Source organism: Chelmon rostratus, chromosome 13, assembly GCF_017976325.1.
Source record: "Chelmon rostratus isolate fCheRos1 chromosome 13, fCheRos1.pri, whole genome shotgun sequence".
Taxonomy (NCBI): Eukaryota; Metazoa; Chordata; class Actinopteri; order Chaetodontiformes; family Chaetodontidae; genus Chelmon; species Chelmon rostratus.
Window position 1 is genome coordinate 11458714 of NC_055670.1, and position 27632 is coordinate 11486345.

The window sequence follows — 27632 nt, forward strand, 5'->3', positions numbered from 1 at the left end:
TCAGCTTCCTATATAACAACAATGCAATGTCACAGAAAGACTGTGTTTTTTTTAATGAAAACATTTCTTGCTTTTTATCTGCAGTTCCACGCTGCTGTTACAGTGCACGGTGCAAACTGCACACAGCTTCTCTTTATGCATATACAGTAGCTGTGCATGACCATATGGCCACTATGGAGTGCTGCGTGAGGTTAAAGCAGACAAAAGCAGACCTTTCTGTGAGATAAATGCTGCACATGAAACCATCCAATCATGTGGCCTAACACCCGCCCCTGGGCCACAGCGCGCTGCATCAGTGGCCTGTTTTTTCCGTGACACACAAGCCGCACCACTTAGAGCGAGGACAGGGGATGTTCAAAGTGCAATAACCCTGCACATTGCACACGACTGAGAATCACATTTAGCGTGTAGTCTTGGGGTCACAACAGTGATGATTTAAGATGGTGATGAAAGGCAGTGTGTGTTCACAGACTCATCTGATTTAATGTGCTGTTCACTGTGCGTGGGTGGATGGCTCATTTGTTTCCTTAGAACAATGTGAAGCTGCATGCTTCTTTGCAAATTGCTCTGACAGCTTGTATGACAGCAACACACAGCTCGGAATTTCTGATTAATTAGTTAAATACACTTAAGGGCACGTGAAACAAAAACATCCCGCTGCTCTAAACAACTAATACGTAATGGCTAAAACAAACAACCAAATGCAAGAGCTGCAGCTATTTCCACATGCAGAAGATCCACGTTCATTTTCAGTCCATCAAAGCAGATTTGTGCCTCACATCATAACAGCAAGGAAGCGACTTTTGGATTACTTTATGGAGCAGAACAACCAGAAGATGCAGTCATTTGCATAAAATGATGAGAGTTGCTCCATGCAGAACAGGAAAACTCATATTAATATAACACTGCTTGACCCTCACTGAAGGTTACTGATGTATTTGTAAAAGCTGTGGACTGCATTCATTCCAATAATGTGATTTACACTATTTGGCTACAAATCTGAATTGGGATAATTATCTTTTTTGCCATCACAGAAGAATGCCAAATAGGTCATTAATCATAATTAATTAAACAAGTTGGAAAGCCATTAACAGAGTTGGACGACACTGCTGCTCTCATTAAAGTCTAAAAGGTGTTGTTTCTGTTTGAATCAAGCATTAAAGTGCACTACTTAATCAAACTGTTTTCTCAGAATATCGTTCATAATTATACTTTTCTTAGGCACAATTAGTTGTCAGTAAAATAGAACTCCAACAAGCCTGAGGCACAGAAACAACTCTCCTGATAAGCTGTGAAATATACTCATACCATAGACAGGAAGTACACAGAAGTCAATGGCAGTCAATGAGATGCCAGGATATCACATTCCTCAAATCAGATAGCCACTCTCGTGTCAACACACTACAGAGGCTCCTCCCTGCTGGCCTGGGAGGATAGGATTCACAGCATCCAGCAATTATCTGTAATGTGGGAGAAAAATCAATGTGCCCATGGAAAGCTGCTAAGGTCACCAAGCCGACGTTGTCACTTGAATCAGAAGCACTGCGTCGCTGCAGGCTGGACTCCAAGCCTATCAGCCAGCATCTGTGAGAACACTCACATCATTTGTAATGCCATGGATTACGATAATTATTAGCCTGACGATATGAAAGATAATTGGTTTTTGCATGTGATCATGGTCGAACGGAAAATCATCACAGACTTCAGTCAACTATTGGTACAGATGAAAAGTTTCATTTCATAGAAATCATTTCACAGAACCAACACAACACAGAATTTACTTAATTTTATTAGCTTTTATGCCTCTGTCCTAAAAAAATCTTTTTATCTGTATTATTTTCCATAGATAATGGTTTAGTTTCAGTTTTTGTTTTATACCTCAGTCTTAAACAAACTGTCTTCTCAATTGGATTGTTTTGTAGCTGAAATGACACATAACGTTTTTGATCTTTCAGCCAGAATTCAAGGTCTACAGTCGATACTGACGCAGCCACAGATTGGATTTGTTCCTGTAAGATATAACACAGATCGCCGGGAAACATATTTCAATCCTGTCGTAAATGACTCATCATTCTGTGATGTCAATCATTTTGAAATTTGTGGGGGGAAAAAAAGAAGAGAAACAGTCTCAGACTCACCTCTGCTGCTCTTGGTTTTTATCCAAACTGCTGCTAACACAAATTTCAGTTTTGCCTGTAATGCCACTTTCCATGTCTTCTCTCTCAGGTAGAAACACACAACTGGAGCTAATGGAGGGCAAGCTTAGAGTGTGCCCTCTCCCCGGGTGAGAAGATCCCAGCAGTCCGGGAAGGGGAGGGGAGGCCTCCTCGAAACATTGATAGTCTGGTGTAAATTCGATTAACGGCAAGGAGATATTCAGAGGAATGAAAAATCAATACCTTGTGGCCAGTAATGTTTGAAGGATCAGGCTGAGTGGAAATGTGAGATGGCGTGGCCTTGCCCTGACGCAGAGGCAGCTTCTGTAAGTGGTTAATCAAGTGCTTGTCTGACATCTAGATTGCATTTTCCTCTCACCATTACTACCATTTTTCCCCTTCACTGTAGAGAAGATGTGCTATCAAATGTAAGCGATGGTAATCGGAGTAATAACAGCCGTCACCAATGTGATGTAGCTGCACTCTACTAAAGGGCTTTGTCTTAACATCTCAATTTTCAAAAGACAAATGCATTGTTTTTCCCTCGGGTGGCATACGCATGAGCCATGCATGTGTTTGATCCCCAGACTGTACAATCTCCTGGAAAGGATTCAGTGACTCAAGGGTTACAGTGAATTGTTGCCTCTCCAAAGTGAACCATTTTGTTGAGGAGACATACAGCAAAATTATGCAATCAAATCGTATCTCCCGGCGACACAGTGGGCATTTTCGTTAAAATGCCCCTATATAGCTCCAGTTTCAGACAGAACCAAGCCGTTTATCTTTCAGCTTATTGGGGTTGTTGCTCAATATCTGCACACTAATGGAAGAGAAACAGGCGTCATAAAGAGAATGGCAAGCGCAACACTTCCAATGGTGCCGTTTCACTCTCTTTTGGTGGCCCACCAGGACAGATTCTCCCTTTAATATGTGTCATTAAAGGTTCATAACAGTATGATGCCATGGGCTGCTTGCACTAAAGCTGTGCTCGACAGCTCACCAGCACAGACAAGTGACAGAAAGGAGGCACTGCATTTGATCAGGGCTAAGTAAAGTTAGGCACAGTGTTCCTTCACTTATATGTCCCCCATAGTTTCAGGATATTATGTGGGGAGGTCATGATACATGCACATTCAACAGAATGTGCCTCTGACATATTGTATGTTGAAAGTTTTATTCTGAATTTACAGTTGAAGTAAAATCTTACAAATAAGATGTCTGTCGTAAAAGGACCTTTGCGAGGCTTATACTGTTCAGTTTATTGGTCAGACATTGCTGTATAAGATGACTTCATGTTGTGCAGGTTGTTTGGTATTTTTCATGTTATTTTGTCCACAAAGTGGAATCGAACAACACTGCAAACCAGGGCCTCACACATGCATTGAATCAGTGCATCTGTCACAGCAAATAAATGGAACACAAGTGAAGATAACACTATAAGCCTTGCAAAGGTGGAATTGGCTGCGATCGGATTAGATTGCATTGTGTTGTGCAGGTATTATTTTCATTGAGTAATGGAAGAGATCCACAGGGGCCCAGAAAGCAGCTTCAGTGTGTGGCAATTGGTTTGTGGCAAGAAGATTAATTGTAATTTTGTTTGGGAATGTGAGACATATCATATACACCACTAAAGCACAATATGCACTCACATGAAAGTGACCTTAAAGTGGATTTTTGCTATATTACAGAAATATTAGGTTGAGGCCCTGTCTTGAAGAGGGGTCCAATGGCAAAATCTTACATGTAGTTCCATGGTGCATGTTACTAATGTGTGGTTAATCAAATTACCACACAGCAAACCTGGGGCTGTACACAGTGCAGAGGGAATGGGTTGAACAGGAGGTGAATAGAAGCCCAGCAATTAATTTCTACTCCCAGGGTCCCAAGCAGCTTAAACTTGTCATGGCAACAACCCAGGTACATTCTCCAAACCAGTCATTAGTACAACACACACTGCCTTGACTCAGCTGTTGCTGAAGAAGCAGTGGAGGTGTACTACCGCCATCTAGTGGCCTGTTGGTTGAGTGGAGTGGTTGGTTCTTCACAAAGGGACGATCGTTCCAGCTCATGGACTGCTGACCCACACAATCACAGACAGCCTGTCAACTACACACAAAATCTGAATCAGTGTTTTCCATCAACATTCTTCACAAAAAAACCAGTAAATCCTAAAGTATAACCTCTCAGACATATTATACCCGATGTGGCCTGTCCCCAGTGTAAAGGGGACAGCGAGTCTTCTACAAGTTTCCCAGTCTGTTGTTGCTCCTGTCCCAACTTGTTTGAAACGTGTTGCTGCATCAAATTCAGAATAAGCAGATATTTACAAAAATCAATGAAGGTATGAGGTAAAACATGAAATTTATAGTCTCACATTCTGTTTTATTCATGTTTTACACAGTGTCCCATCTGTTTTGGAATCGTTTGTGTTAAAAAAAAAATTGAAATGGTTTTAAATACGCAATATTAGCATTTGGTCTCTTTAGAAATATTTTCACCTGATGGCGCCGCTGTAGATAAACATTGCGGTCATCATATTCTCAACACAGGTTTCGCCTCACATAGAGAAGTCTGTAAGAAAATCTAAATGCTACCGCAGGGTCTGGTTAGCTTTCATCCAATAATCTAATGGCACTAGAGTAAAACTAAATCACTAGGAAAAATGATCTCCCACATATATCCCCAGAAACCTGCATGGTTCCAGTGAGACAGCAATCTTAACAGCATCCCCAGCCAGCAGGCTGCACATTATACTCCTCATTATATTCCCATTGTATAACCCGGCACTGCACAGTAGAGTGCCTCTTGGACAGCTGTTCAGCTGGTGAAGAGCGCAATCATCGTCTACGCTCAGGAAGATGAATTACATTTCGCAAACACACCACATTAATGAACGGTGTCTGCCAAACCTTTATTCTGACATCCTTTACAAGGTTAGTGCATGTAAGGTCCCAAAGCTGCAGTTATCCCTCTGAGAAATGACATAACGGGAAGTCTGATGAGAATCTGCTGGGAGTCTCACTCCAGACCTCGCCACCACCAAATAAGTGGATCAAACGCAAAGCTGCCCTCTTATCACCACTTCCCCTGTCTGTTTGGTGGACTCTGGTATCTGATGAACCCTTATCGTGGCCATACAGTGTCACATGTCACGTTATCACACAGGTCCCTTCCCCAGGGCTCCCACAGGAAGAGTCTGTTCCCAGGGCACTGCATGCCAAGTGTCTGGACTGCCTTACGGTGAGGGAAAAACGCAGTGTGGTCAAGAAAGGACTGTGAGTTTTTACGCACTCTGTCCAGTGTTTCTGTCATTATGAGGGTCTCATAAGGCTAAGAGAGAGACAAATTAGGTTGATTTTAATAGTTATAGTTTGTAATAGTGTATCCTGGCCCTGAAAGTCCTCCACTAAAAATTCAGCTGCTGTCAATCCTTGCAAATCCGTATACTACTCTCAAAAGTTTCAGTTGAATCGTCCCAGTTACCTGATAATGTCACACTTTGTAACCACATTACAAAAAGCAGCAGCATTAAATATACAGTGTGCTTGGTGTCCTAGAAACAATTTGTGTCTTTCTCACAATATTAACTCTTAAGTCTGTGTAGTGAATAATTATATTACCTGAGATATATGGACAAATATGCATTTTAAAATAGTTTGCCACTGCTGTAAAGCAACCAGAATACTGTATTTGTTTCTAGTGGGTTACTATTATTTTGACTTTTTTTTTTTTTTAAAACAAACTGCATGAGTCATATTTGAAAGAGCAATTACCTTGGTGCTCACACTCGCTGGTGTGCTCACACTCGCTGGTGTGCATACTGAATTCACCTTTTTAATTTACCAGCAGGCCGAAGCGCACACTGTGTCCCAGCCGAGCATAAATAAAGGACTTTTGCCCTAATTTCTCAGTGGACGCTTAATTGTTTGTTTTGGCGTTTGGGGGGGAAACACCTGAACGAATCAAATCGTTGTTAAAATGATGAAAAGAGGAAGTGGCCTCCTGAGTCAGAGTGTGTGGGTGGCGGAGGGGGGTGACCGGGGACTCCAGGCGCGTATTTCGTAATCCTCAGCATGGTGACGTGCTGGGGACCCGCTGCTGCTGCTGCTGCTGTACGGAGCCGCTCCTTACTTCCATCCGCACCGCTGGCGGGGACATGAAGCTCTTTTACACGTCTTTAATCGCAAGTTTGGCCATCTGAAAGGAGATTATGTCCGCTCAAGGACTGTTAAGCAGCGTTTTCTCGTGCTCGCTCAGCCCCAAAACTATTTCCAAGCGGAGACTGAGGCAGACCAGGAGCTTGGACCCGGCGTTGATGCGGCACTATGGTACCGAAGTGGAGGAGACGTCGTATAAGGTCAGTGTCGGTGACCTGACAGCTTCGCGATGCGGGTGATTGTAGTTGTCAAACTTGATTTGACCAGACAGCATCCACAAACCCGGAGTTATGTCTGGACCTGCTTTATAGAGGCAGTGGTAATAAGAGATAGACGCTGATGGCGTGAAAAGGTTTTAATGGTGATGATGATTGTGACAACACGATTTTTCTTAAACCGAGGGGGTCGCAGGTGTCCAAAAATAGTCGGCTCACAATGCGATTCAAAAATCTTTACGCATATTACTTTGATTTTTTATATTTTCTCACTGTATTCATGAAGGACTGTTTACAAGAATTAGAGCTCGAGAGCGAACAGAACTTGCGCGAGGCTCATGAGTGTCCAAACTCCGGAAGTAGCAGCAATTCCCTGAAGGATGATGTAGCCAAGAACAGGATTGTCAGCAGGAGCCTTTGATCTTAAGCAGACACATTTTAAAGTTTTCTTACTGTGCGTTTGGTGCATGCTGTTATTATTATTGTATATTCTCAAATGGGAAATCAAAGGAAAGCTCTCACTATTGCAACATCACCAAGTCTGTGACAAATAGGAAAAAAACTAATTAGCTTTGTGTGTGAGCACTATAATTTTGTAGCTGCGTCACTGGACACCAAAAATGATTCAACTCATTCCTATTCATGAAATGATGTCAGCAGAGGCGTTTGCTTGTGCTGACTTGTTGATGTGTAAGAGGTGTGACCACAGACACACATTTGGTAAGTGTTAGACTCAGATAGAAAAAGAAGATGAAGAAAAAAAAGAGGCTTATTCTCTCACATCATAAAAGAGATTTTAAGGTTGAGTTCCGGAAAAAGTGTGGAAGAGGCTGCGATGGGTGGTGGTTTAATCATTTCCTGTGCAGCAAAGCATCCAGCCTGATAATAGCTCAAACATGGCAACAACAGTGATGTGAAAAGTATCTAAAGTTATCAAATTTGCACATTGCGAATGCGTGCATGGCCCTTAGAACAGGACTGTTACTCTTACATAACTCCTAATGAGCCTGAAAATCCAATTCTTCATGGTCACTCCACCTTAGTAAACAGTTTTCCCTGCAATTCAGCTCCCTTTCGAAGTGAGGCTTTTGTTCTTTAGAAATGCAAAAAGCAAAGAAGCTCTGGATTTATTGATGTATTTATTCCCTAGCAGCCCCAGAGATTAATGTCTGACCGCCACACTACGTAAAGCAGCAGAAGCAGTGCAGCAAATGCACACTTAAAAGAACTGACATTTCTGTAAAGAATCGCCTTTCTACAGTATAAAGGTAACAAATCACCTGAGTTATTACTGCATATTAGGACCTGGACACATGGAGAAAGATTACTGCACTTGATTTTCATCTTCATGAGGAAGTGCCTTACTATGCAATTAGCAGAAAGGAGAGGAAAATATAATAAGTCATGTTTAAAATTAATTAAAATGTCCATTTGCTTCTTTTCTTTTCTTTTGCTAGATAAAAGACTTGTCACATCATAATTTGAGCCAATCTGCACTCTTGTGCTGAAGTTAGTCCTCATGGTAACACTGTTTGTTTAGTATAATGGAAAAGTATTGCAGACATGACATTATAATAGGCTTGTAATGAATACCAGGTGTCTGGTCTCTCTAACAGTCATCAACAATAACCCAGGTCCTACGACCAGAGCTCTTAGAAATGTAAATCTGAATGAAGCTGATTAATGTTGGAGACAGCTCTGAGTCACAGAGGATATTTAATGTGATTTATAACTATGGGGAGTGCTTGTGTGCTGCCAACACCATAATGCTCAGGGAGCTGCACTACAACCTAGTTTTTACCAAGCACTTTAAAGGAAAATGCTAACTCCACTGCAGATAACAACTGCAGACACATTGTGAAAATGTAGTTAGTTATAGACATTCTCATTAATCACTGATGATTTTATCACCACCGATACAAGACCTTGTGGACAGTAAAGCTCTACTACCGTATTCCTAGAGCTCCAGCATGCCACTGAGAAGAGCTGACCTCAGGTCTGAGGTGTGAGATCCTTCCTTGGAGACTCACATGACCACGCTGTCAGCTTAAACTGACAGTAAGTAAGCGCCTTGCTGCATGCAAACCTCTGTAAGTCTGTAATGAAAGTCACATTTTCTGGGTGTGCAAATATCCAACCAGCGGTTCATCCAGGGACAATAGTATCTAAGATACCGTCACAACAACATTAGTGAAGTCAGGCTGACAATGTTTCTCCCTTTGCACAAAACACTGCAGCACCTCCACCCAGTAATAGCCCCAGCGCAACAAGACTCTCCTTTTATGACATGTATTGTGTGTCTTGTAACTCAGTCTTGTAAAAATAAAAAGGGGCTGTATTTAGTTCCTTGAATGGCATTCAGTGTGTATTTATTGTGCTCTGCAAAGCAGATAACCATATGCACACACCACAAGCCTGGTGCCACAGCTAGCTGAGTATATAATCAATGGAAATCAATCATTGCAATGTGTTCAGTTATAGTATATCCTAATTAAGGGTTTGCTGTCTGATATAGGGTATGATCTGTTATATGTCTGTGCTGCATAACATTCAAATGGTCACTAAGTGGTAGCATGATCCTGCCATAGAAACACATGCCTCCCCTTGTTTAAAAAGGACTGTCAGAGTGGTATTTCTGATCTATGCTATAAATGCCCTTGCATTTTCCATAGGTTGAACATCACTGTGCTAGAGGTATACTCACTCAGGGTGTCAGTAGGCCAAGCTGAGATGGAAAGCAGAGACATCTGGTTTACATGAAGAAAGCCTCAACTTTTATTTCTCACAGTACAGCAGCATGACCTGATCCTTGGCTACAGTCCCTCGGGCACATATTTCTTCCCACGGGAGACGGTCCACTTGCATGGCATGGAACTAAACCTGCTGGCTCCAAACTGCAGCCCCATGACATCCCGTTTGTGTCTGTTAAGAGGAAGAATAAACAGTGGGTTAGATGTGAACGTAGGTAGTAAAGCATTGTTTCACATCGATTCAATCAAACCTCACTTTCAAATCACCTCTGTATGGTTACATAACTGGTATATATGATCTATTAAGTCAAAGGGTGTTCCCAGCCTCATTGCCAGATATCTGCACTCAGTAACCAAATTCAGGTAACATGAGAAAACTGTATGTGTCTCTACTGCAGCTTTTCAAGGTGCCAGTTCAGCTGATAGAAGAAAGGCGTACGAGGGGATTCAATTATTTTATAGGCGGTCGATCCTTACTCTTCCCAAGTGTTCCTCGGTGCATCACACTGAACGATGCAACTTGCCGTCAACTAAGATCAATGTGTTTACTGGAGAACATTGTTTTAGGTCTAAGAAATGCGATGGACACACTGAATCATGGGAGAGGAGACAGAACATCGAGCAGTGAAAGTTGTATGAGGTTAGATTATTATGGATTCTTTTGGGTCGGAGAGAAACAGACATACAGTTTCAGAAACAGGCTGTTTAGGCAGCATTAACTATATGCACATTAAAGTTCAAATCAAAGTTAACATCAAAGTTAACTTGAGGTATTTCCCTGGTTGCAATACCTTTGGTCTGCATTCATCTCCTGCATACATCTGCCTGCCATATTGTTCTATAGGACTGATCTGGAAGATTTTTGGATGCCTTTGAATGTCATAACAGTACACATAACTGCCCCACTGCAAGTCAGTTACTGTTTAATATGACTGCGGATCCCTTCTCTGATCCACATAAGTGCCTAGCATTGGTTACAGTCATGTTTAGATTCACTTAAACTAATTCTGCATTTAATTTTGGGCGGTTATTGGACTCGCTTCTGGGTATGAAGACCCTGTGAGACACTGGAAAATATTGCCTTTTGGTTAAATCTTTTACGTAAAGAACTAACTTAACATTATTAACTGTAATTCAGTGTCTTTTTCTTTTTCTACTTTCTGGTTTAATAATGTCCACATGAAATCTTGTCTGTGAGAGATAGTGATTTTGAAAGCCCCCCAGGCGGCGTGTGATGTAATTGTCATTTATTCGATATGACGCACAAGCCTTTAGAGAAATACCTTTGTAAGTCACTCGAAACAGCCAGATCAGATATGCAACTATGAAATTACACTTCATTAGATACACTTGTACAGTAAAATGTGATCTAATACAACAGCTCTGCCATGAATCCTACATTTATGAAGCTTTTAAATATTCAGTTTTTGTTGACACTGTAAGGTAATAATTCTACTTTATTAGTGAGGTTGTAGTGGTTAATGGTGTTGTAATGGAGTGCATTATAATGGAAAGTGTTTCTAACATTCTGCCCCTCTCACGTCTATAAAATCATGTAATTTTAGGAATGCTTCTCAATATAATGCAGTCAGTTAAATATCTCTGCAAACTACAACCTCAATTATAAACGTAGTTAAATGAATACCTCTCTGACAGTGTCAGTCAATGCTCAACATTATTATCTTTGCAAAGGCAGAATTTATGGCAGCACTGTTGTATTGGACTACATTAGACTGTTCAATTGTACCTCATGAAGTGGCCAGTGAGCTCAGGCTTCTCTTAGAAACATTGCAGAAACTTACAAAGCCTTTAGAGGGAGCCATTCATCATTCTGTTGTAGTAATATAGGGACCAACAGAGGACATTAATCACTGGGACAAAGATTAGGAGTTGACAGTACAGCCGGTGGTATCCGAAGATGTGCACGCTCATCTTGTATGAAGCAAAATTCTTCAGTTGTGTGTTTTATAAAATGTGCACGGCCATCCTATTACTGTTATTTATACCAGCTGTGCAGTTTTGACATTGTACAAACAGCATGTTACTTCAACATCAGGTTTTGTTGTGTGCTAAAGCTTTTTACCACATATTTCAAATGCCATTTTAATCGTATCCTCATGCCCTTCATGTCAGGCTGAATTTAAAGTTCTGTGGCACATGATTGTGGTGTATTTGTACTAGAATCACTCTTCCTGCGCTGTTTGAGTGTTTCGATGGAATGCCATCTGCATTCCTCTGAGCACCATGGAGGAGAGACGGCCTGAAGGACAAAGAGGTTGGTGGAAACTGAAAACCTTTCTGTTACAAAGCCACTTGAATCTCACCAAAAGGAACTGGCTTTGGTAAATGCAAGAGGAAATATTTTCAAATAAAATCCAGCTTCTTTTCAGAAAATGCTAGATTCTGAAACTCATCAAATCGAGCAGTGTTCCCTCATTTACAATCCTACTCTTAACAATAATTAAGGTGGAAAGGTTAAAAAGCGACAACGGCACTGAAAGCAGGTCTCCAATTTAAGTTTATAAAGGCAGATACTAAACCCAATATTCTCAACTGAAGTGAGTCGTCAAGATGTACTCACTAAACCTTTCAGTTGAAACCCATGTCGGTGAACTCATCAATGCTGCGAGGGAAATCTAAGGAATAAGTGATTTCTAAATAATTCGACACACAGAATTTGATTGCTCTTTTGACTGCATTTGAGAAGGACCCTCACATTGTAGCTGAAGTGGAGAACTGATATTATTCGTCTGATTAGAGTCAATAGAATGGGTATTTATGCCCATCCGTGACTGTTGCAGCTGATATAATATGACATTATGATATTAGGACCCAGGCAGCACCTGCCCCAGCTGCTATTCAAGAGGGTTATCATTTCCTTTATTTTAAAATAATGTGAAAAGCCCAAATGATGAATGATTGTCTTGTTGAGTTCCTGATCTGTATCTACTCTACATTAAGATCATATAAACGTGTTTGTTGGCTTGTACTGTCCAATAAATTGATGGGACTTAAATGTTTCACTGAGAGCAGGACACACGGATCACCAACTATCTCTGTTTAAATGTCCAAAACATTAAGCTATTAACATATTAAAGTTTTTGAGACTATATTGTTGAGTTTTAGTGTTTTTATTACTAAAGACACTGTGCAACCAGAGGGAGGCAACTTCCTTGTGGGGGGGTGACCACCATTATAGTTCTGGCCATCCGGTGTAAGATACATATCAATTAGTCACTGCTGTCTGATTGTTAAAGATCCGGCAAACCCACGGTCCACATACACAGGTTTTTAAACTTATTTTTGCTTGATTAGGCCTACTCTGAGGACTGTGTGGGTTGTAGACTGTGCTTAATTGATTCATCTTTTAACAGCATTTATTATTTCTAGCAGGACCCTGAGCAGATTCAGACTGAGCTGTTTTTAATGTTCCAAAATTAGCTCAAACATAGCTGCCAACACCACTAAACCACAGACATTAAAAACCAAAATAATCTCTGCCAGACAGGTAAAGACTCACAGGACATGCATAAAACATTACCCGAGTAAACAGCAGTTATTTTCAGTTATCTTTTCAATTATAAGAGTTACTTGCCATCAATTTGTTCTTACCACAGTCAATTGCCTTGAAATGATTTCCTCAAACGATTTTGAGACATGTAACTGAGATTTCTACCAGCACCGATAAACAGGTGAGGATTAGCCTGTTCACAGAAATCAGATAGCTAATGTTAGCTAGCTATACATCACGCTCAACAACTCAAATACATTGAACATCTTAACCATGTTCACTTTTGATTTCTTGTCAATGATGGACTGATTCCATGACTGTGGTGCTGTACTTTAATGTTTAGTATGGTGGTAGTAGTGTGTGGTCCAGTAGTTTGTTTTTGCTATTTGCTTTACCGCAGTAATTCGCGCTTTTTGAATTTCTCTCCATAGCAGCAGTGGCTGATGGGTATTGTAGTATTTAGAACGAGTCGGTCTTCCAACTGACCAATAAATGTTTTGTAGCTTGCGTTGAACGACCCTTTAAAATGCTACACAGTCAGTAATTAAACACTCCGACAAGGAGCAATTGTTGGTGCTTTACCGACACACTGTTACGTTACTACTTCCAGTGGAGAAATAGACTTTTGTATGACTGAACCCTGCGTGTACGTTACGTTGGCTAACTTATAGGTGAGTGGCTGTTTTCCCTCGCCTCCTCATATGGCTTTCTTGTGCTAACTTGTGACCTGACACTGAGAGGACTGACCCCTCCCAATCCATTCATCAGTGGAAATGTTATCTACAGGGATTGCGTCTCTCACCGTGATGTAAGTCAGTCGCTGAACTTACTCCTCTATTACGTTGTGTGAGACCTGGTGCCGGGCTTCAGCTGCGGGCATGTAGGCTGTACATATGGGCGTTTCTTCTCCAGTCAGATGGCGTCGCTTTACTTGGCATGAAGTGTTGGTCCACAAGTGTGAGGGGGTGACTTCTCATCCGTGGCGACGCGACTCGTCGCAATGGGGCATCCCCTTATCGAGAGAAGCATCACCAAACTTGTGAGTAGCTGCTGCTTTTGTGGTGCTTTTGTCTCAGTAACTTAGCAGCGTGAACGACGAATGTGTCGGCGTTTTGAAGGCTTACCATTAACAGGAGTAGTTCATAAAAGTGGAGAAAATTACGGGCACAGAGAAACGTAGTGACGTTAGCACAGAATATGTAAGTTATGCTAGCCATGTTTTGAAAAGTACTGAAACGTCCTACACGACGTGAAGAATCAAACTACCCTTAAGTTAAGGTATTAGCTTTCAGGACCGTTACTACAGCTGCTCCCCACTTCTGCCCCCTCCTCATGTACAATATGTCATCACCAGTTGATCAAAATTAACTTATTATTAGTCCAGTCCTCCAAGGACCTTTTGTTAACAGTAGAGATTTCCTTATTGTTGTGTACCATTACCTTGAAAGCAAAAACTAGATAATAGACGTCTAACCTTGCATTTCAAACAGTGGACTCCGTAGAGCACATTTATGCATTTACTTTAAGAATGACAGGATGTGAGTAATTGAATGGCTTTTTGTGTTGGTGCTGGTCGTTTTCAAGTCCTAAATGGTTCCCCAATGTTAGTTTGGTGTTGTCAACACTGGTACACAAATTTGAAAAATATGACATTTGTTAAATGTCTGCAACTGAATGCAACTAATGCATGCTGCAAAAAATACTAGTGTGGAGAAAGTATAGGGGCTCTTGTGGAAAAATCTTCCCACAATGTCCCATTTAATGGCTTCCTGAGGAATATTCATCACCTCACTGGATATAGTTCATGTGTGGTTGATTGGTGTAATCTGAGTTTCCAATCTTGCTGTTTTGTATGAACTACCTTGCACATTTCCTCTCTTTGTATTCCAGGGAGCGCTAACAAAAGCTTTGCATTTCAGCAAGGTTTTGAATTAAAGGGAAGGAGAGTGCACCTTCGCTGAAACAGGAGAGGGCTGAGATAAATTTCATCTGTAGATGCATTTCAGTAGGTATGCTTGCTTTGTTGCCGGCTTTGTTGTAACAGTATAGAAACAGAAACAGAAAAAGTAGCATTTTAAAAGTCTCATCAATGTAACCAATAGCTATTTTAGCATGCAGTTCAAATGTCAAGAAGAAGAGCAACACAAAGGCTTTATACTCTTTCTGTAAAGTCAGATGGCTCATGACGTTGTGGCGAGGCAGCGGGGCAAACCTGAAAGTTTCTTAAGATTATAAAACAGTGGCTTCATCAGTGACCACTGAAATCATGAGGTCAGTGGGATAAGAAACAGCAACCCCATCCAGCAATGACAATGACTGCTTCTGTTACAGCTGGGAGCAGCTTTATGCGTCTGACTTTCTTCCACAGTGATACATTTGAACAAATTGTAAAAGGTTATGTTAGAAAAAGGCATCCACAAGATGATTATTTGTGATTATTTTATAAAAGTATTTTTGTTCACTTAACAGTACTTTTGTTCACTGACAGTTATAACAAGAAGAAATAGTAGATAAGTGAGCAACACTGCACCCAAGTGACCGTGCACTCGATGCCCTCAAACTTATGGTTATGGAGGGCTAGTGCGTCAAAATGCTGTACACAATACTTTGAATTCCAAAGTAATGAGCTTTGATTTGTGGACGTCACTTCACTGACCAAGGGAAACTGTGGGAACCCAGCTGACCCTCACATCAGATAGGGAGAAAGGTTCCACTCCCATGTAATCAAGCAAGAGGAATGTCTGCACAAAATGGGTAGTTTCATGTTTCTCCAGCCAGGCTTAAATGATGCCAAGGCAAAATAAATAAAAATTAGGCCAAATTGATAAATAAAAGTATAATGGAACACAGACCTGTGTTGATCTCTGTCAGTGTTGCTTTGTAAAATGCAGAATTGTAAGGTAACGTGGATGCAAGCTGCAAACCAGAGTGATGAACACCTCAGTGTAATCTAGGCAGCTAGCATACAGATAACAACAGCCAACTGCAGTAAGTAACAGATAACTGGATAATAGTTGGAGTACAATTCAAAATGTTAAAGGATCAAAAAGGATGACGTACTTGTTAACAAAATAAGATGAAACAGCGTTAAACCCAAGGGAAAATGTAACAATTATGCAAAATGTCTATAGTAATATAATCACATAACTAGAATGGAATAAGAAGCTGCAGAGAGAGAAATCATTTCCAGATACTGAATGTAAGGCTAAGGCTATAAGTACACACTGGAATCATTTTATACATCTATAGAGTGAGGTTTTTGTTTCTTTTTCTTTCTGTCGGATAATGAACCAACTATTAGGAATACGTGATGCACATAAATAAGTTAAAATTAATATAAGACTGTTTCTGGAAGGAGGAGACGAAAGGTATTTCATACTTAATGAGGAACAGTAACTGAAGCTAACAGTGCTGATGGTGTGACCCTGATTCCAAAAAAAGTTTGGACGCTTTGTAAAACATTAATGAAAACAGAACAGGTCATTCTGAGCATTCTACAACTTTCTGAGTCTTTTGTTGCCACTTCCCAACTATTTATAAAAATCAATTAAGTTTATGAGGTAAAACGTTGAATATATTGTCTTTGTACTGTTTTCCATCCAAAATGGATTAGCAAATGATCACATTCTGCTTTAATTATGTTTTTCAGCATGTCACAACGAATCAGGGCTGTACACATGAGCAATGACTTGCTAGTCCATTACAAGTTAAATATAACACAGGCATAGCACAGGCTGGTAACCACTGCCTTTTTACAGCAAGAAGGCATTCTGGTCATATCAAGTTGTCTGTATATATTTATACTGTACTTTGTCATGCTGTATGTGTACAAGGAAATCGTATGCTTCTGTAGCATGGTCTTAATTCTCCTTTAATGGGAGTGAGCCACTTTAGTGTAAGCCTTATCCTGATAATGAGTTGCTAAGCCTCTTTGGAACATGGCTCATATGATTGGCTCGATTGTACTGGATCAAAGCACTGTAATCTCCAGCATGGAGATGCTCAAAGGTTGAGGATTTCAGATCAGATTATTTGCCCAGTCATTAGTACAGTACTAAAACTTCAGAATGGCTCACGTCTAGCTATGTTTACTATTTAGGTGTTATTAAGGATCACAGCGTTGTGTGATTTATATTGATGATAGCTTATTCAAAAACGAGTGGAGTTTTGAACTGAAATTATATGCAGCATCATGCTTTTCAATGAGTGCAGCTGGGAGAGAATTACAATGAGGTATTCAACATATACAAGCTCACTGTAATGCGTGTTTGTATTTTTTATAAAGCCCTGTCCTGCAAGACAGCTTTACAAATTTCACAATTCTTCTACAGTTAGAAAAACATTCACAGGAGATTATATAGAAAATGCATTGCAATTGCTGCATGCTAGCATCATGAAGATGATGCCATTTGGAGAAAACAAAGGGTGTTCACAGTGTTAGCTCACTTTTTGTCATGGGAAAACAGCAGATGAGTAATGATTATGTTAAGTGAAGCATAGGTATCTGTCAGGCATGCTGTGGGTCTGTAGAGGGTGTGATGTGTCATGAACTCATGATGGCGGTGATAGATGTATCTGATGTGTTGTGTTAATGTGTGTGTGTGTGTGTTTGTCCTCAGGGTGACTTCACCTGGAACAGCGTGTCAGGACGTAGCGTTGGCCTGAAGCCCGTCCCCCTGCAAAGCCTCTCAGAGTTGGAAAGGGTTCGTCTCCAGGATGTGGCCTTCAGGCGACTGCTTCGCGATCGCGACCTGGGCTGCCACATCACCATCCCTAAATGTATTAAAGCGCACACACACACACACACACACACAAATAGTCCTCATTCAGCTAGTTGCTATTCTGTCCCAAGCAAAAGCTTGTCACAGTATGTCTTCTCAAACACATGCAGACCAGCAAAGTGGCAGAAAGTGTTTATCTTTCTGTCTCTTTTATTATTTTTTTTTTTTTTACATACAATTGCTTAATTGATTTCATGGGAAATTGTCTACTTTAAACATACTGTAATGGGCTGTTTAATGGCAGACCACTGTTAGATTTTAAAAAATGGGTTATTTTACTAGATAGTTTATTCTGGTTTTGTAGTCTTTTGTAACCCTGCAGTCTTACCCCATTATATACTTTGGGAATGGCATCTTTGGTAGCGGTGAGTTTCATATATGTGTTGTCACAAGCCTCGACTTCTTTGTCTTGACACGTTGTGAGCAGTTTGTCTGCTCTTTCAAGTTGTGTCATCATTTAGGAAATGAGCCTAAGAATATGAAGTGGAGCAATCGAGAGCAGGAGCATACTGTATGCACTATGTTTCTTTATCTAACTGTCTGCCTCTTGTCAGACGGCCACAAGCACAAGAAGTCACTCAGACGGAAGCTGGATTCGCTGTCTAAAGAGAAGAGTAAAGACAAAGGTAATGTTGGATGTGCTGGATATACTCCATGCTGTAGGGGGAATGTTCATATCCCCCTCCCTGTAAATTGTCTTCAGAAAAAAAAAAACACACTGGTGATATTACTGCTAGTCTTTCCAAACCAGTGAAGATAAAATGTTGTTTGTGAGGGCTGTGGGAGAGCCACTGAGCCCTGTCAGACTTTTATTCCCCTCTGGTATCTAGTCTAGTCAGCCTCCGACACTAGAAAAGCTACTCCTTGATCCTAAAGCTGCATAAACTCACTGAAGCAGACATTGTCAGCTGTTTATACCAGCGGAGCACTGAGTGATCAGAATCTACAGTACAGTAAAGAAGTCTCAGAGGGAGCTGTGGTCTTAGACTGCCGCGCCCGCTGCTACAATGTGGCAGGAAAGTGATGTTCTCTGTCAGACAGGCAGTCGAGGGAAATAACGAAAACAATCTTAAGTGGTGCCTCATTCATTATAGCCTATCCTCCGGCATGGCCCACCCCCTCTATCCTCTTTTCCCCCTTTTGTTTACAAAGGCACTTCAGAAAGTATGTGCTCCCTGACTGTGAATATTGAGTGTGCACTGCAGAGCACTGTTCTTGGCATATCTCTTGTCATATTTATTCAGAGCAGCATTTATTTAGAAGAATATAGGGAATGAATAAAAACACAGTTTAGACACTTTGTGCAGAAAATACAAGATCCACAGGGTGAAATATAGAATATTTGTACTTGGGGCCAATAAGATGAACTGTAAGTCTCCTTATCCTGCCCTTTCCCCTCACACAGAGACAACGCCCCAGGCATTCGGCATACCGCTGTCGCAGGTCATATCCAATGACCGCACACACAAGCTGCGGCACGATCCCCCACGGGAGGGGCACAGTGACCCCACTGAATTGATGCTATCCTTCCTCCACCTCACCACCAGCTTCAAAAGGGCCAACAAGGAGCTCTCCAGCAGCAACTCGTCCCTTAGCTCCACTTCTGAGACCCCTAATGAATCACCTCTGCCCAGCACACCAGACGCAGCCCCGCGGACACGCAGGAGGGTAGGCTTTTCTGACCGCAAACCTGACACGCTGTTGTAGAATGACAGGATATCTGTATGATTAAACTTGCACAGCAGAAATCTGCTCTGGGAATTTGTGACCTTTTTTTTGGATATTCACTCAGTGGGTGGATGTTGCAGCCACATTTGATCACTCGCGGCACTCACTGCATGGTTGTCACCCATCTGCTCGACAGGGCGGGGTATCTGTTGATTGCATCACTGACCTTGATGATAACCAGTCTCGGCTCTTGGAGGCCCTCCAGCTGTCTCTGCCAGTAGAGGCAGCTGGCAACAGGAAGAAGCGCCGTGACAAAAAGCTCAGCCTCAACCCTATTTACAGACAGGTGCCCAGGGTAGTGGATCTCTGCTGCCAGCACCTGGAAAAACACGGTACACATTATATTAAGTTAACAAAATAACACTGTAGATTGGTACAGATAGTGTACAGTATATGCTACAGATCTCTCCAGCATTTGTCTGTGGAAACTTATGATTCAATAACAAATGCATTTTGGTCTGAATGTGGTTGAGGCTAAATATTAGCCATAATATCGGCACTAAGAGAGCATCTTCGTTCTTGCTTAGGCCTGCAGACGCTTGGAATTTTCCGTGTTGGGAGTTCTAAGAGGAGAGTGCGACAGGTACGATTACAGCTGGTTAGCTTTACACACCTCTGCACTCATGAATTGTACCAACTATGAGCGATAGCGTTGTTGCTGTAATAACTGTCACAATATTTCGTCCAGCTTCGCGAAGAGTTTGACCAGGGGTGGGAGGTACATCTGGACGAGGAGCACAGTGTCCATGATGTAGCAGCCTTGCTGAAAGAGTTCCTCAGAGACATGCCTGACCCACTGCTAACAAGAGAACTCTACACGGCCTTCATCAACACAATAAGTGAGGACCACACGCACACATACACAAGGCAATAAGTCACCATGCTGCTGTAACATTTTCAGCTGTGTGTTTTTTAATTGACGTCATTGTGGTTGCCTTTTTTCTGCAGTGCTGGATTATTCAGACCAAGAGAGCGCCCTCCAGCTCCTGATATTTCTGCTTCCTCCCTGTAACAGCGACACGCTGCAGCGCCTCCTCTGCTTGTTGTCCACAGTGGCTGCACATGCTGAAGACAGCCTGGACAATGGGGGACAGGAGGTAAAGAAACTGTACATGCTCTGTTTTTATGCCAGCGTAAAAACAGATGATTTAACTTGAGATTTATTAGACATGAGGTAGCACATGACAGGGTGCTGATATTTTGGTCAAAAGTGTCCGTGGACCAGCTCTGGTCGCATTTAGTCATACAGCTTGACACTTGCTGATTCCACCATCAAGCCCAAAAATATGTGTTAAGGTAAGGCTGTCGCAGAATAATGCTGAATAATGTAAATACACGGTTTACAAGTTTATTGTGATTATGATGAATTCCAGCATCCATCAGAGGGCAGTAAGACAGATGTTTGTTATAGCTGCAGCCTCTAATTTGAAGAAAGAGCTGTGCCAAAGCGAAGCGAAATATGCATGATGATCCATTGTGGGTATCTTGATTAAATGATGCACAACCAACACGAACCACCCTGCTGCACAACAACCACTCAAACACTTTGCTTCTACATACATCACAGTTGGGTCATAATTGATGTCCCCAGTTGATCTGTTGCAAGCAACAAGAAGTGTAAGAAAATTGTGACAGAGTGGGGAAGGGTTTGTCTCAACATCTATGTATTTGCGCCTACAGACTTTTATCCTGCAGTTTTTATCCTGCTCCATGTAGCCACTGTCAGTCAGCTGTGACTGCAGCACCTGGTTCAAATATATAAGATTAATATTAAGATTATGTGAAAAAGTCCACACAAAAAAGTCCCTTTTGTCATCAGATGGTGTTGTCATCACCACCTTTTTAAATTAATCTTAGTTTTTGACCACAATTGAGATTAATTGTTTCCCACGGATATAAAACCAGTTTCTTCTTGGCCTCGGTCCTAGAGCATACATACTGTAACGCCGAGGTCTGTTTGGTCTCTTTGAACCGACGAAGGCAGACGCAGCCTTATTGAGGGCTGTGTTAGGTGCACATTCCCAACATTATCTGGGTGCCAAGGAGGGTCAGTCTACAACAAAAGACGCTGACCCATAATACGATAATTACTCTATGCGTGTAAGAGTTTTCATTCCTGTGTGCTTGCACATGGACAGATGAAAAGAAAATCGAGTGTAATTTGGCTCCATTATTAACTTTCATACAAATCATTTCAGTCTTGAAAACCTTTCTTGTAATCGCAGGGGTCAAATTTGGGTTATCGCAGATGATCATTTTGGCTGTGATGTGAGAGGCTCACTAGCAAAGCTGCTGAATGAGATTCTTTTTGTTTTAACTTGAAGGATTAATTGTAACAAATAAAAGAAGTTTTAATTAAATAAATCTTACATGTATTGTGTCATGTATAAGGGCTGCTGGCGTGCTTACATTACTGTAGCTGAAGAACGACTGTGTCAAAATATGCAGAGAAAGAGACTGACTGCGTATGTTCAGTCCAAACAAATGAATTCTGTCTTCTGTTTTGTTTAGATCACAGGAAACAAGATGACGTCACTCAATTTAGCCACCATCTTTGGACCCAACCTCTTACACAAGCAAAAGAATTCAGACAAAGAGTTTGCAGTCCAGAGTTTTGCCCGGGCGGAGGAGAGCACAGCCATCATCAGCGTGGTCCAAAGGATGATCAATACATATGACACACTATTTATGGTAAGCCACCGTCACTGCAGACCAAAAGGCATTTTCAGTTAAAGCCTGGGTGTAATCAGACAGTCTCAAAGTCTTAGTCAGGTCGTCCTTGTGTTTTTGGGGACAGAGCTTAATAGAATGCAGCCACCTAATAAAATGTAAACATTAATTTTGCAGGTTTTCACATTTTACAGTCACTTATAAAACAAACTAGTACCAAAGTATAACAGATATCCATGCATTTGTTTTCTCTCTCCTGAACCTTGTAAAATTCAGTTTGGTGAATGCTCATTTTAGTGCATGGCAAATGATGAGCCTCACTGGAGAGGTTAAAAAGTGTCATTCCAGCCTCCCTTTTGTTTATAGACAATGATTGGGATTAAGGGCACGATCCTCATCTACGAGATGTTTTCTGATTTTCACCACAAACTTAAGTGCAGATGCAGTTAATTAGAGTATCTGAAAATTATCTGTTAAGGAAGCCACAGGGCAAAAAAAGGCCCATCAGACATTTGCTCTGCATCATTAGCTCTGCTTTTCTAAGCTGCTGTTAATTATTTTTGCCTTTAACATACAGACAACATGCTGTCTGTGTTGTATAGTGCATCACAGACATGCTGGCAACAGGAAATCGTCGGTGTAAAAGAGCAATTCACTAAAAAAAAATCAGACATTTGTATGCAGGAGGTATATGTGCTTCATGTTATTGTTTGGATCGGTTCAAATGTGATTAATTATGAAGGCACAGTGAAATTAAGTTGACAAAGAATACGATTTTACAGGTTTCGTCTCTTTTTATGTTTCCATTCTTCCAGGTTCCTGCTGACCTGCAGAATGAGGTGCTAATGAGTTTACTAGAAACTGATCCTGATGTTGTGGATTACTTACTGCGGAGGAAGGCTTCTCAGCACTCGTGAGCTTCCGCCTTTTGTCTCGGTGTTTGTGTGTGTGTGTGTATGTGTGTGCGCTGGCCCTCTCCCTCCCAAGCCTCCAAATGATCAACATGAAGAATACATCAGTTCTCATGGCTCACTGTGGATTTTCATTGTATTTTTAATATTTGTTGTGTTTCTCTTTGTTTTTGCAGAGAGCCAGGCATTCTTAGAGCACAAGAGTCCTTCGCTCTGACTGAGAGATGCCTATCTAATGACTCCATCAAAGCATCTAGTGGAGAGGTGTCTCCCTACGACAACAACTCCCCTGTCCTGTCAGATCGACTGCTGTGTGAATACCCAGAGGACAGCAGTCTGCTCTCAGGCAGGATCCCCAGACTTTCCAGGCAGTTCAAACTCAGTGGCAACTCTAAAGACGGATCTGGCAGCACCTCTCCTACGCTTTCTACAGACAAAGGTGAACTAAGTTCATTGCAGTGTGCATTTCAGTATTATGAAGTATCATTTAAAAGAGTTTGATATTTTTGGAATTGTGCTCATTTGCTTTCTTGCCAACGTTTAGATGAAAATTTTGATGCCACTCTCACATCTGTAGGGTAAATATGTAGCTGGAGTGAGCAGCCAGTTATCTTAGCTTAGCATAAACACTGGAAATAAAGGGAAACAGTGAGCCTGGCTCTGCAGAAATGCTACATAAAGGTTTCTAATGCATAGAGAAGTATGTGCATGCATTTCTAATTGCAGCTTTTGTTACCTCTGGATAGAGCTGGGCTAGCTCCCTCTGTTTCCCGTCTTTGTGCTACGCTAAGCCAACCAGCTGCTGGCTGTAGCTTCATATGTACCATGCAGATGTAGGTGGTATCTTCACATCTAACTCTTGGCAAAAACTCATTTTTTTCAAAAGCAATTGAACTATCTCTTGAATCTGTGTCAGTCGTGGTCTTAAAAACAAAAGAACATTTGAAAATGCAGTGATTCTCGTACTATACTCATACTATAATGTCATTTTCAAAAAGGTTAAAAGACTTTTACTACACTACTACTACTATTTTGTTAGCTTTCAAAAACAGCAGGTCCCAGTGCCTCTCTGGCTGATACTTTATCTTTGTTAAACTGAAGGTTTCCAAATTTCACTCATATTACAATAGTAGACAGTCATTTATCTTGGAATGTGGTTTAAACAGACCTTCGTATCGTGGTTTAGCTTTTTAAAACAGATGAAAGAGACCTGAATACATTTTCTAGCCAAGGTTAGGTGAATAGAAACATGCCTTGAAACTGAGCGTGACTTATTTCATATTGATTTAATGGTCCATTAAACCAGAGTAAGTAATCCTCTTGACGCTTTTTTCCCTAATAGAGGCCTCAGATGATCATTTTTGGGACACATGGCATGAACTACTCTGCAAGGATTTTATTGGCCATCATGCCACTGGTAATAGAATCCTCTGTACATGTTGCTGCAGATGCTCTTGAGATATTTAATGAATGCTGGATGTTAATGAGCGGTTTCTTCTAGGCTCCCTTGGAGACGTGTCGGAATGTGAGTCATATGGATCATCAGAGGGGCTAAGCAGTCGCCAAGGTAACAACAAGCTGCCCGTCACACCAACACAAACCTCATTGGGCGTGCTGGAAGCCAGGCCACACCTCCCGGTGACTCGCAGCAGCAGTGGTCCTCATGACCAGAGAGGACAGACACAACCGCAATCATCATTACATCAGGGGTTGGGCGGCCAATCAGGAGCCCTCAGCTCGGACAACTTAGCAGGAAGGACAGGACACCCTACATGTTCGTCACTTAAGGTCAGGACGCATAGTTTGTCTCCCCTTCACTACTCCGGACAGCTGAGGGAGACCCATATTTCTTGCTCCACACCCTCCCTCTTCATGTATCAGAGTGACCCTCAAACCCCACAACAGTCCCAGCAGAGCCCGGCCCCACCGACTGTAAACACTGCTGATGCCTCTGCGTCTGGACAAGTGAAGGGCCCTGATACTCCAGAGTGGCAGAGGGAGAGGTGGCATATATGGCAGATACTGTCAAAAGAGAATGCAGATGCTTTGCCTGAAACCTTGGTGTGATGCATCCTTCGACATGATGAAATATACTGCAAACTTTAAGTGAAAGGGGTCCTTCTCCTGTCACATCGTCAGTTGTTGAAACGCTACTGTGCTTCTGTATGTGCAGAGCTAGTTAATGTTTCTAATTGTGAGACTGATGGAACATTACAACTGTTTCGTAAATGTGTTCTTGTTATTTTGCAAGAGTGCAAGAGTATATATCATTTGAAGCCATGAATGTGTTTTAATGCTGAATGTAAGAATATAAACCCTGTATATGTTTTAATGTTGCTTTAAACTTATATCACCTTGATATGGGCTGAAGCTGCCTTAACACTGAGTTTTGTTACAGGCTCCAATTAGAATGTACTTACTTGGAATGGAAATAGACTACGTCCAAATTAACACCCATGTCTCTTTTTTCCAGAAAACAAAACTGGAGGATATGTTTTGAATATGAATTATGATACTATATTACGTGTAGCACTCATTTTCTGCTTATACGCACCCCTACATTTTGCGTTTTGAGATGCAGGAACAATTGTTAAGCTGCATTGTTCATGGGGATGTATATTCTTTGTAAATTTACATTATTTTGTTATTTAATGAACAGCAACCATCCATGCTTTTTCTAGTTGCCACGTAATAAACTGTGATTAGTTTCGTGGAGAAAATGATACAACAAATGTCGTCCTGTCCTGTCTGATACATTTAAATTCTACCGAAGCCAAAATGATAATCAGATGATATCAAAATAATGTGTTTTTTTTTTTTTCTGTCCTCGTTGGCCTCAGTCTCTGACTGTTGATTGGTCACTTAGACGGATCTGTAAATGTGAGAATTAGTAAACTGCAGACAGATGTAATGTGTAGGAAAATGGCAGCATGAATTTGAATCAATTCTGTGGTGTGACATTAGACAGTCTAAGACGGGGACGGTGGACAAAATAGTTCATGGGTGTCATGTGGTTATGGCAGAATGCGGCACATCCAAAACCTTAATGATTACACAAAAAAAGCAAAAACAAAATATGTTACCACCTCTGTAGATAATGACTGTAGAAGTCATTTTGGGTGCATATTCTATAAGAAGCCGTGTTCTCTGGTACCAGATGGTTATCTAACTGGACTTTTCCCCTGAGGAGTTCATTCAGGAATCAGCATGAAGTGAAACTCTAAACTTGATTGGTACATCTAAAACAATGAAACAATTACCTGGACTGGCCACAAGAGGGAAGCATAAGATCAGGAAATAAATTTCTGTTTTCTTGCCTCCTGGAAATCTACTTCATACGCGTTGTGAATATACAGCAGGCTTTGACGAGTCATTACACATTGAACATATATTTGATTTCATTTCAGTGGCACTCCTTTACCCAAGACAGGGATGCTGTTGATGTCATGCGTTGTGGGTGATGGCTCTTTTTTATGTTTGTAAAGATCTAATTTTACACTATCTCGCACATCATTACACGTCTTCTTTTATCAACAGTAATCTTGCTTTATGTGAACTACAATAAGAAATCTGAGAAGAGGCAATAACTACATTTGGCCCCGAGGTAAACTCTTAAGGTACTGGAACTGCCAGAAATGCTCACAGTATGTATGCAATTCTGCAGGAACAGGATTCCATTGAAGTCTGGTACAGACTACTGGGAGCTGTATTAATTGCCATTAATTACTGAGATTGCTGAAATTGTGTCAGTTAATAGATTGCATTATAAATTTGTGCTTTAAAGTAAGTAATCTGATTATGTCGTGGCAATGTTTTGACAATCGCACTTCCCTTGTTAAGCAAACTCAGGGGATTTCCTCAGCACAGCGGTTTGTGGTTAAACTTTCTCGGCCATATCTGTCTTTACAGCTGTGTGAGCCATGCAGGCTGTGTTTGGCCACTGCGCAGCCCCGGCCCGACGAGAGCAAAGACACAGAACAGGATGCCTGGATGTGTTTTACGCAGAATCACTGCAGTTCTCCTAAGCTTTTGTATCTGCCCCACAAATGTAGCAGTCTGCCTTAAGACTCGTTTAATGTCCTAACCACTAACAGGCCAAGCAGTGGAGAAAAACAGCCTGAAGATACTTTTTTCCCCCCTTCTTCTTCATTTGTGACCGGCCCCTGGAAAGCAAACAATCAAGATCCACTATTTAATTTCACATCTTATCTTCGCCGCGCTGATGGATGCAAGTTGATCCTCTGGCAGAGAGCTGCAACTGTTCCCATCAGGGGGTCCATCCTGTCTGAGTCGGCTCTCTGGCATCAGGAGCAGCTGCAGGGAGGACAGAGGAAGGTCACAGCCGAAATGAGGCTGAACGTCCAGAAACAAGAGAGCCGTGGCCCTGCTGTTTCAAGGTTGAAATTGATATACAAATCTCTACGGAGGAAAAAGAGAGCTCAGCGGAGTTCATTAAGGTGTTGGTGATTGCACCGAATGCCCTGAAAACAAATGCTACAAAGCCTCAGTCCATTCTCTGTCATTGTAGAGGCCAGCTCTGGACTACTTGATATGCTTCTGTATGCCGGCTGCTTGTCAATAACTGTTGATTTTGTTTGTTTTTTTTTTTATAGCTTTACAAGAAAATCCATGAGTGAACCTTTAAAACAAATACAATTCTCGGCGCCAGACACTGTTGCATCAAAACATTTGCAAAAGTTGAGAGAAGAAGTGCTGACTATGATTCCACTTGCCCTCCGTTGTACCTGAAAAT

General features: G+C 41.4%; 1 protein-coding gene across 3 annotated transcripts; it reads left to right on the forward strand.

Moving 5' to 3' along the window:
* The first annotated feature begins 6268 nt into the window (after positions 1 to 6268).
* Positions 6269 to 25604, forward strand: LOC121615958 (rho GTPase-activating protein 6-like). Of its 3 annotated transcripts, none has more exons than XM_041950504.1 (13): positions 6269 to 6513; positions 17409 to 17568; positions 18125 to 18196; positions 18976 to 19238; positions 19435 to 19630; positions 19826 to 19881; positions 19987 to 20137; positions 20247 to 20395; positions 21810 to 21989; positions 22784 to 22881; positions 23056 to 23318; positions 24222 to 24296; positions 24381 to 25604. In XM_041950504.1, the coding sequence occupies exons 1-13, from the start codon at positions 6367 to 6369 to the stop codon at positions 24944 to 24946; spliced, it is 2376 nt and encodes a 791-aa protein (XP_041806438.1). In that variant the 5' UTR covers positions 6269 to 6366; the 3' UTR covers positions 24947 to 25604. The 3 variants fall into 3 exon arrangements, with proteins under 3 accessions (XP_041806438.1, XP_041806439.1, XP_041806440.1); XM_041950506.1 differs by lacking the exon at positions 6269 to 6513 and adding an exon at positions 13676 to 13828; XM_041950505.1 differs by lacking the exon at positions 24222 to 24296.
* The last annotated feature ends 2028 nt before the right edge of the window (positions 25605 to 27632 follow it).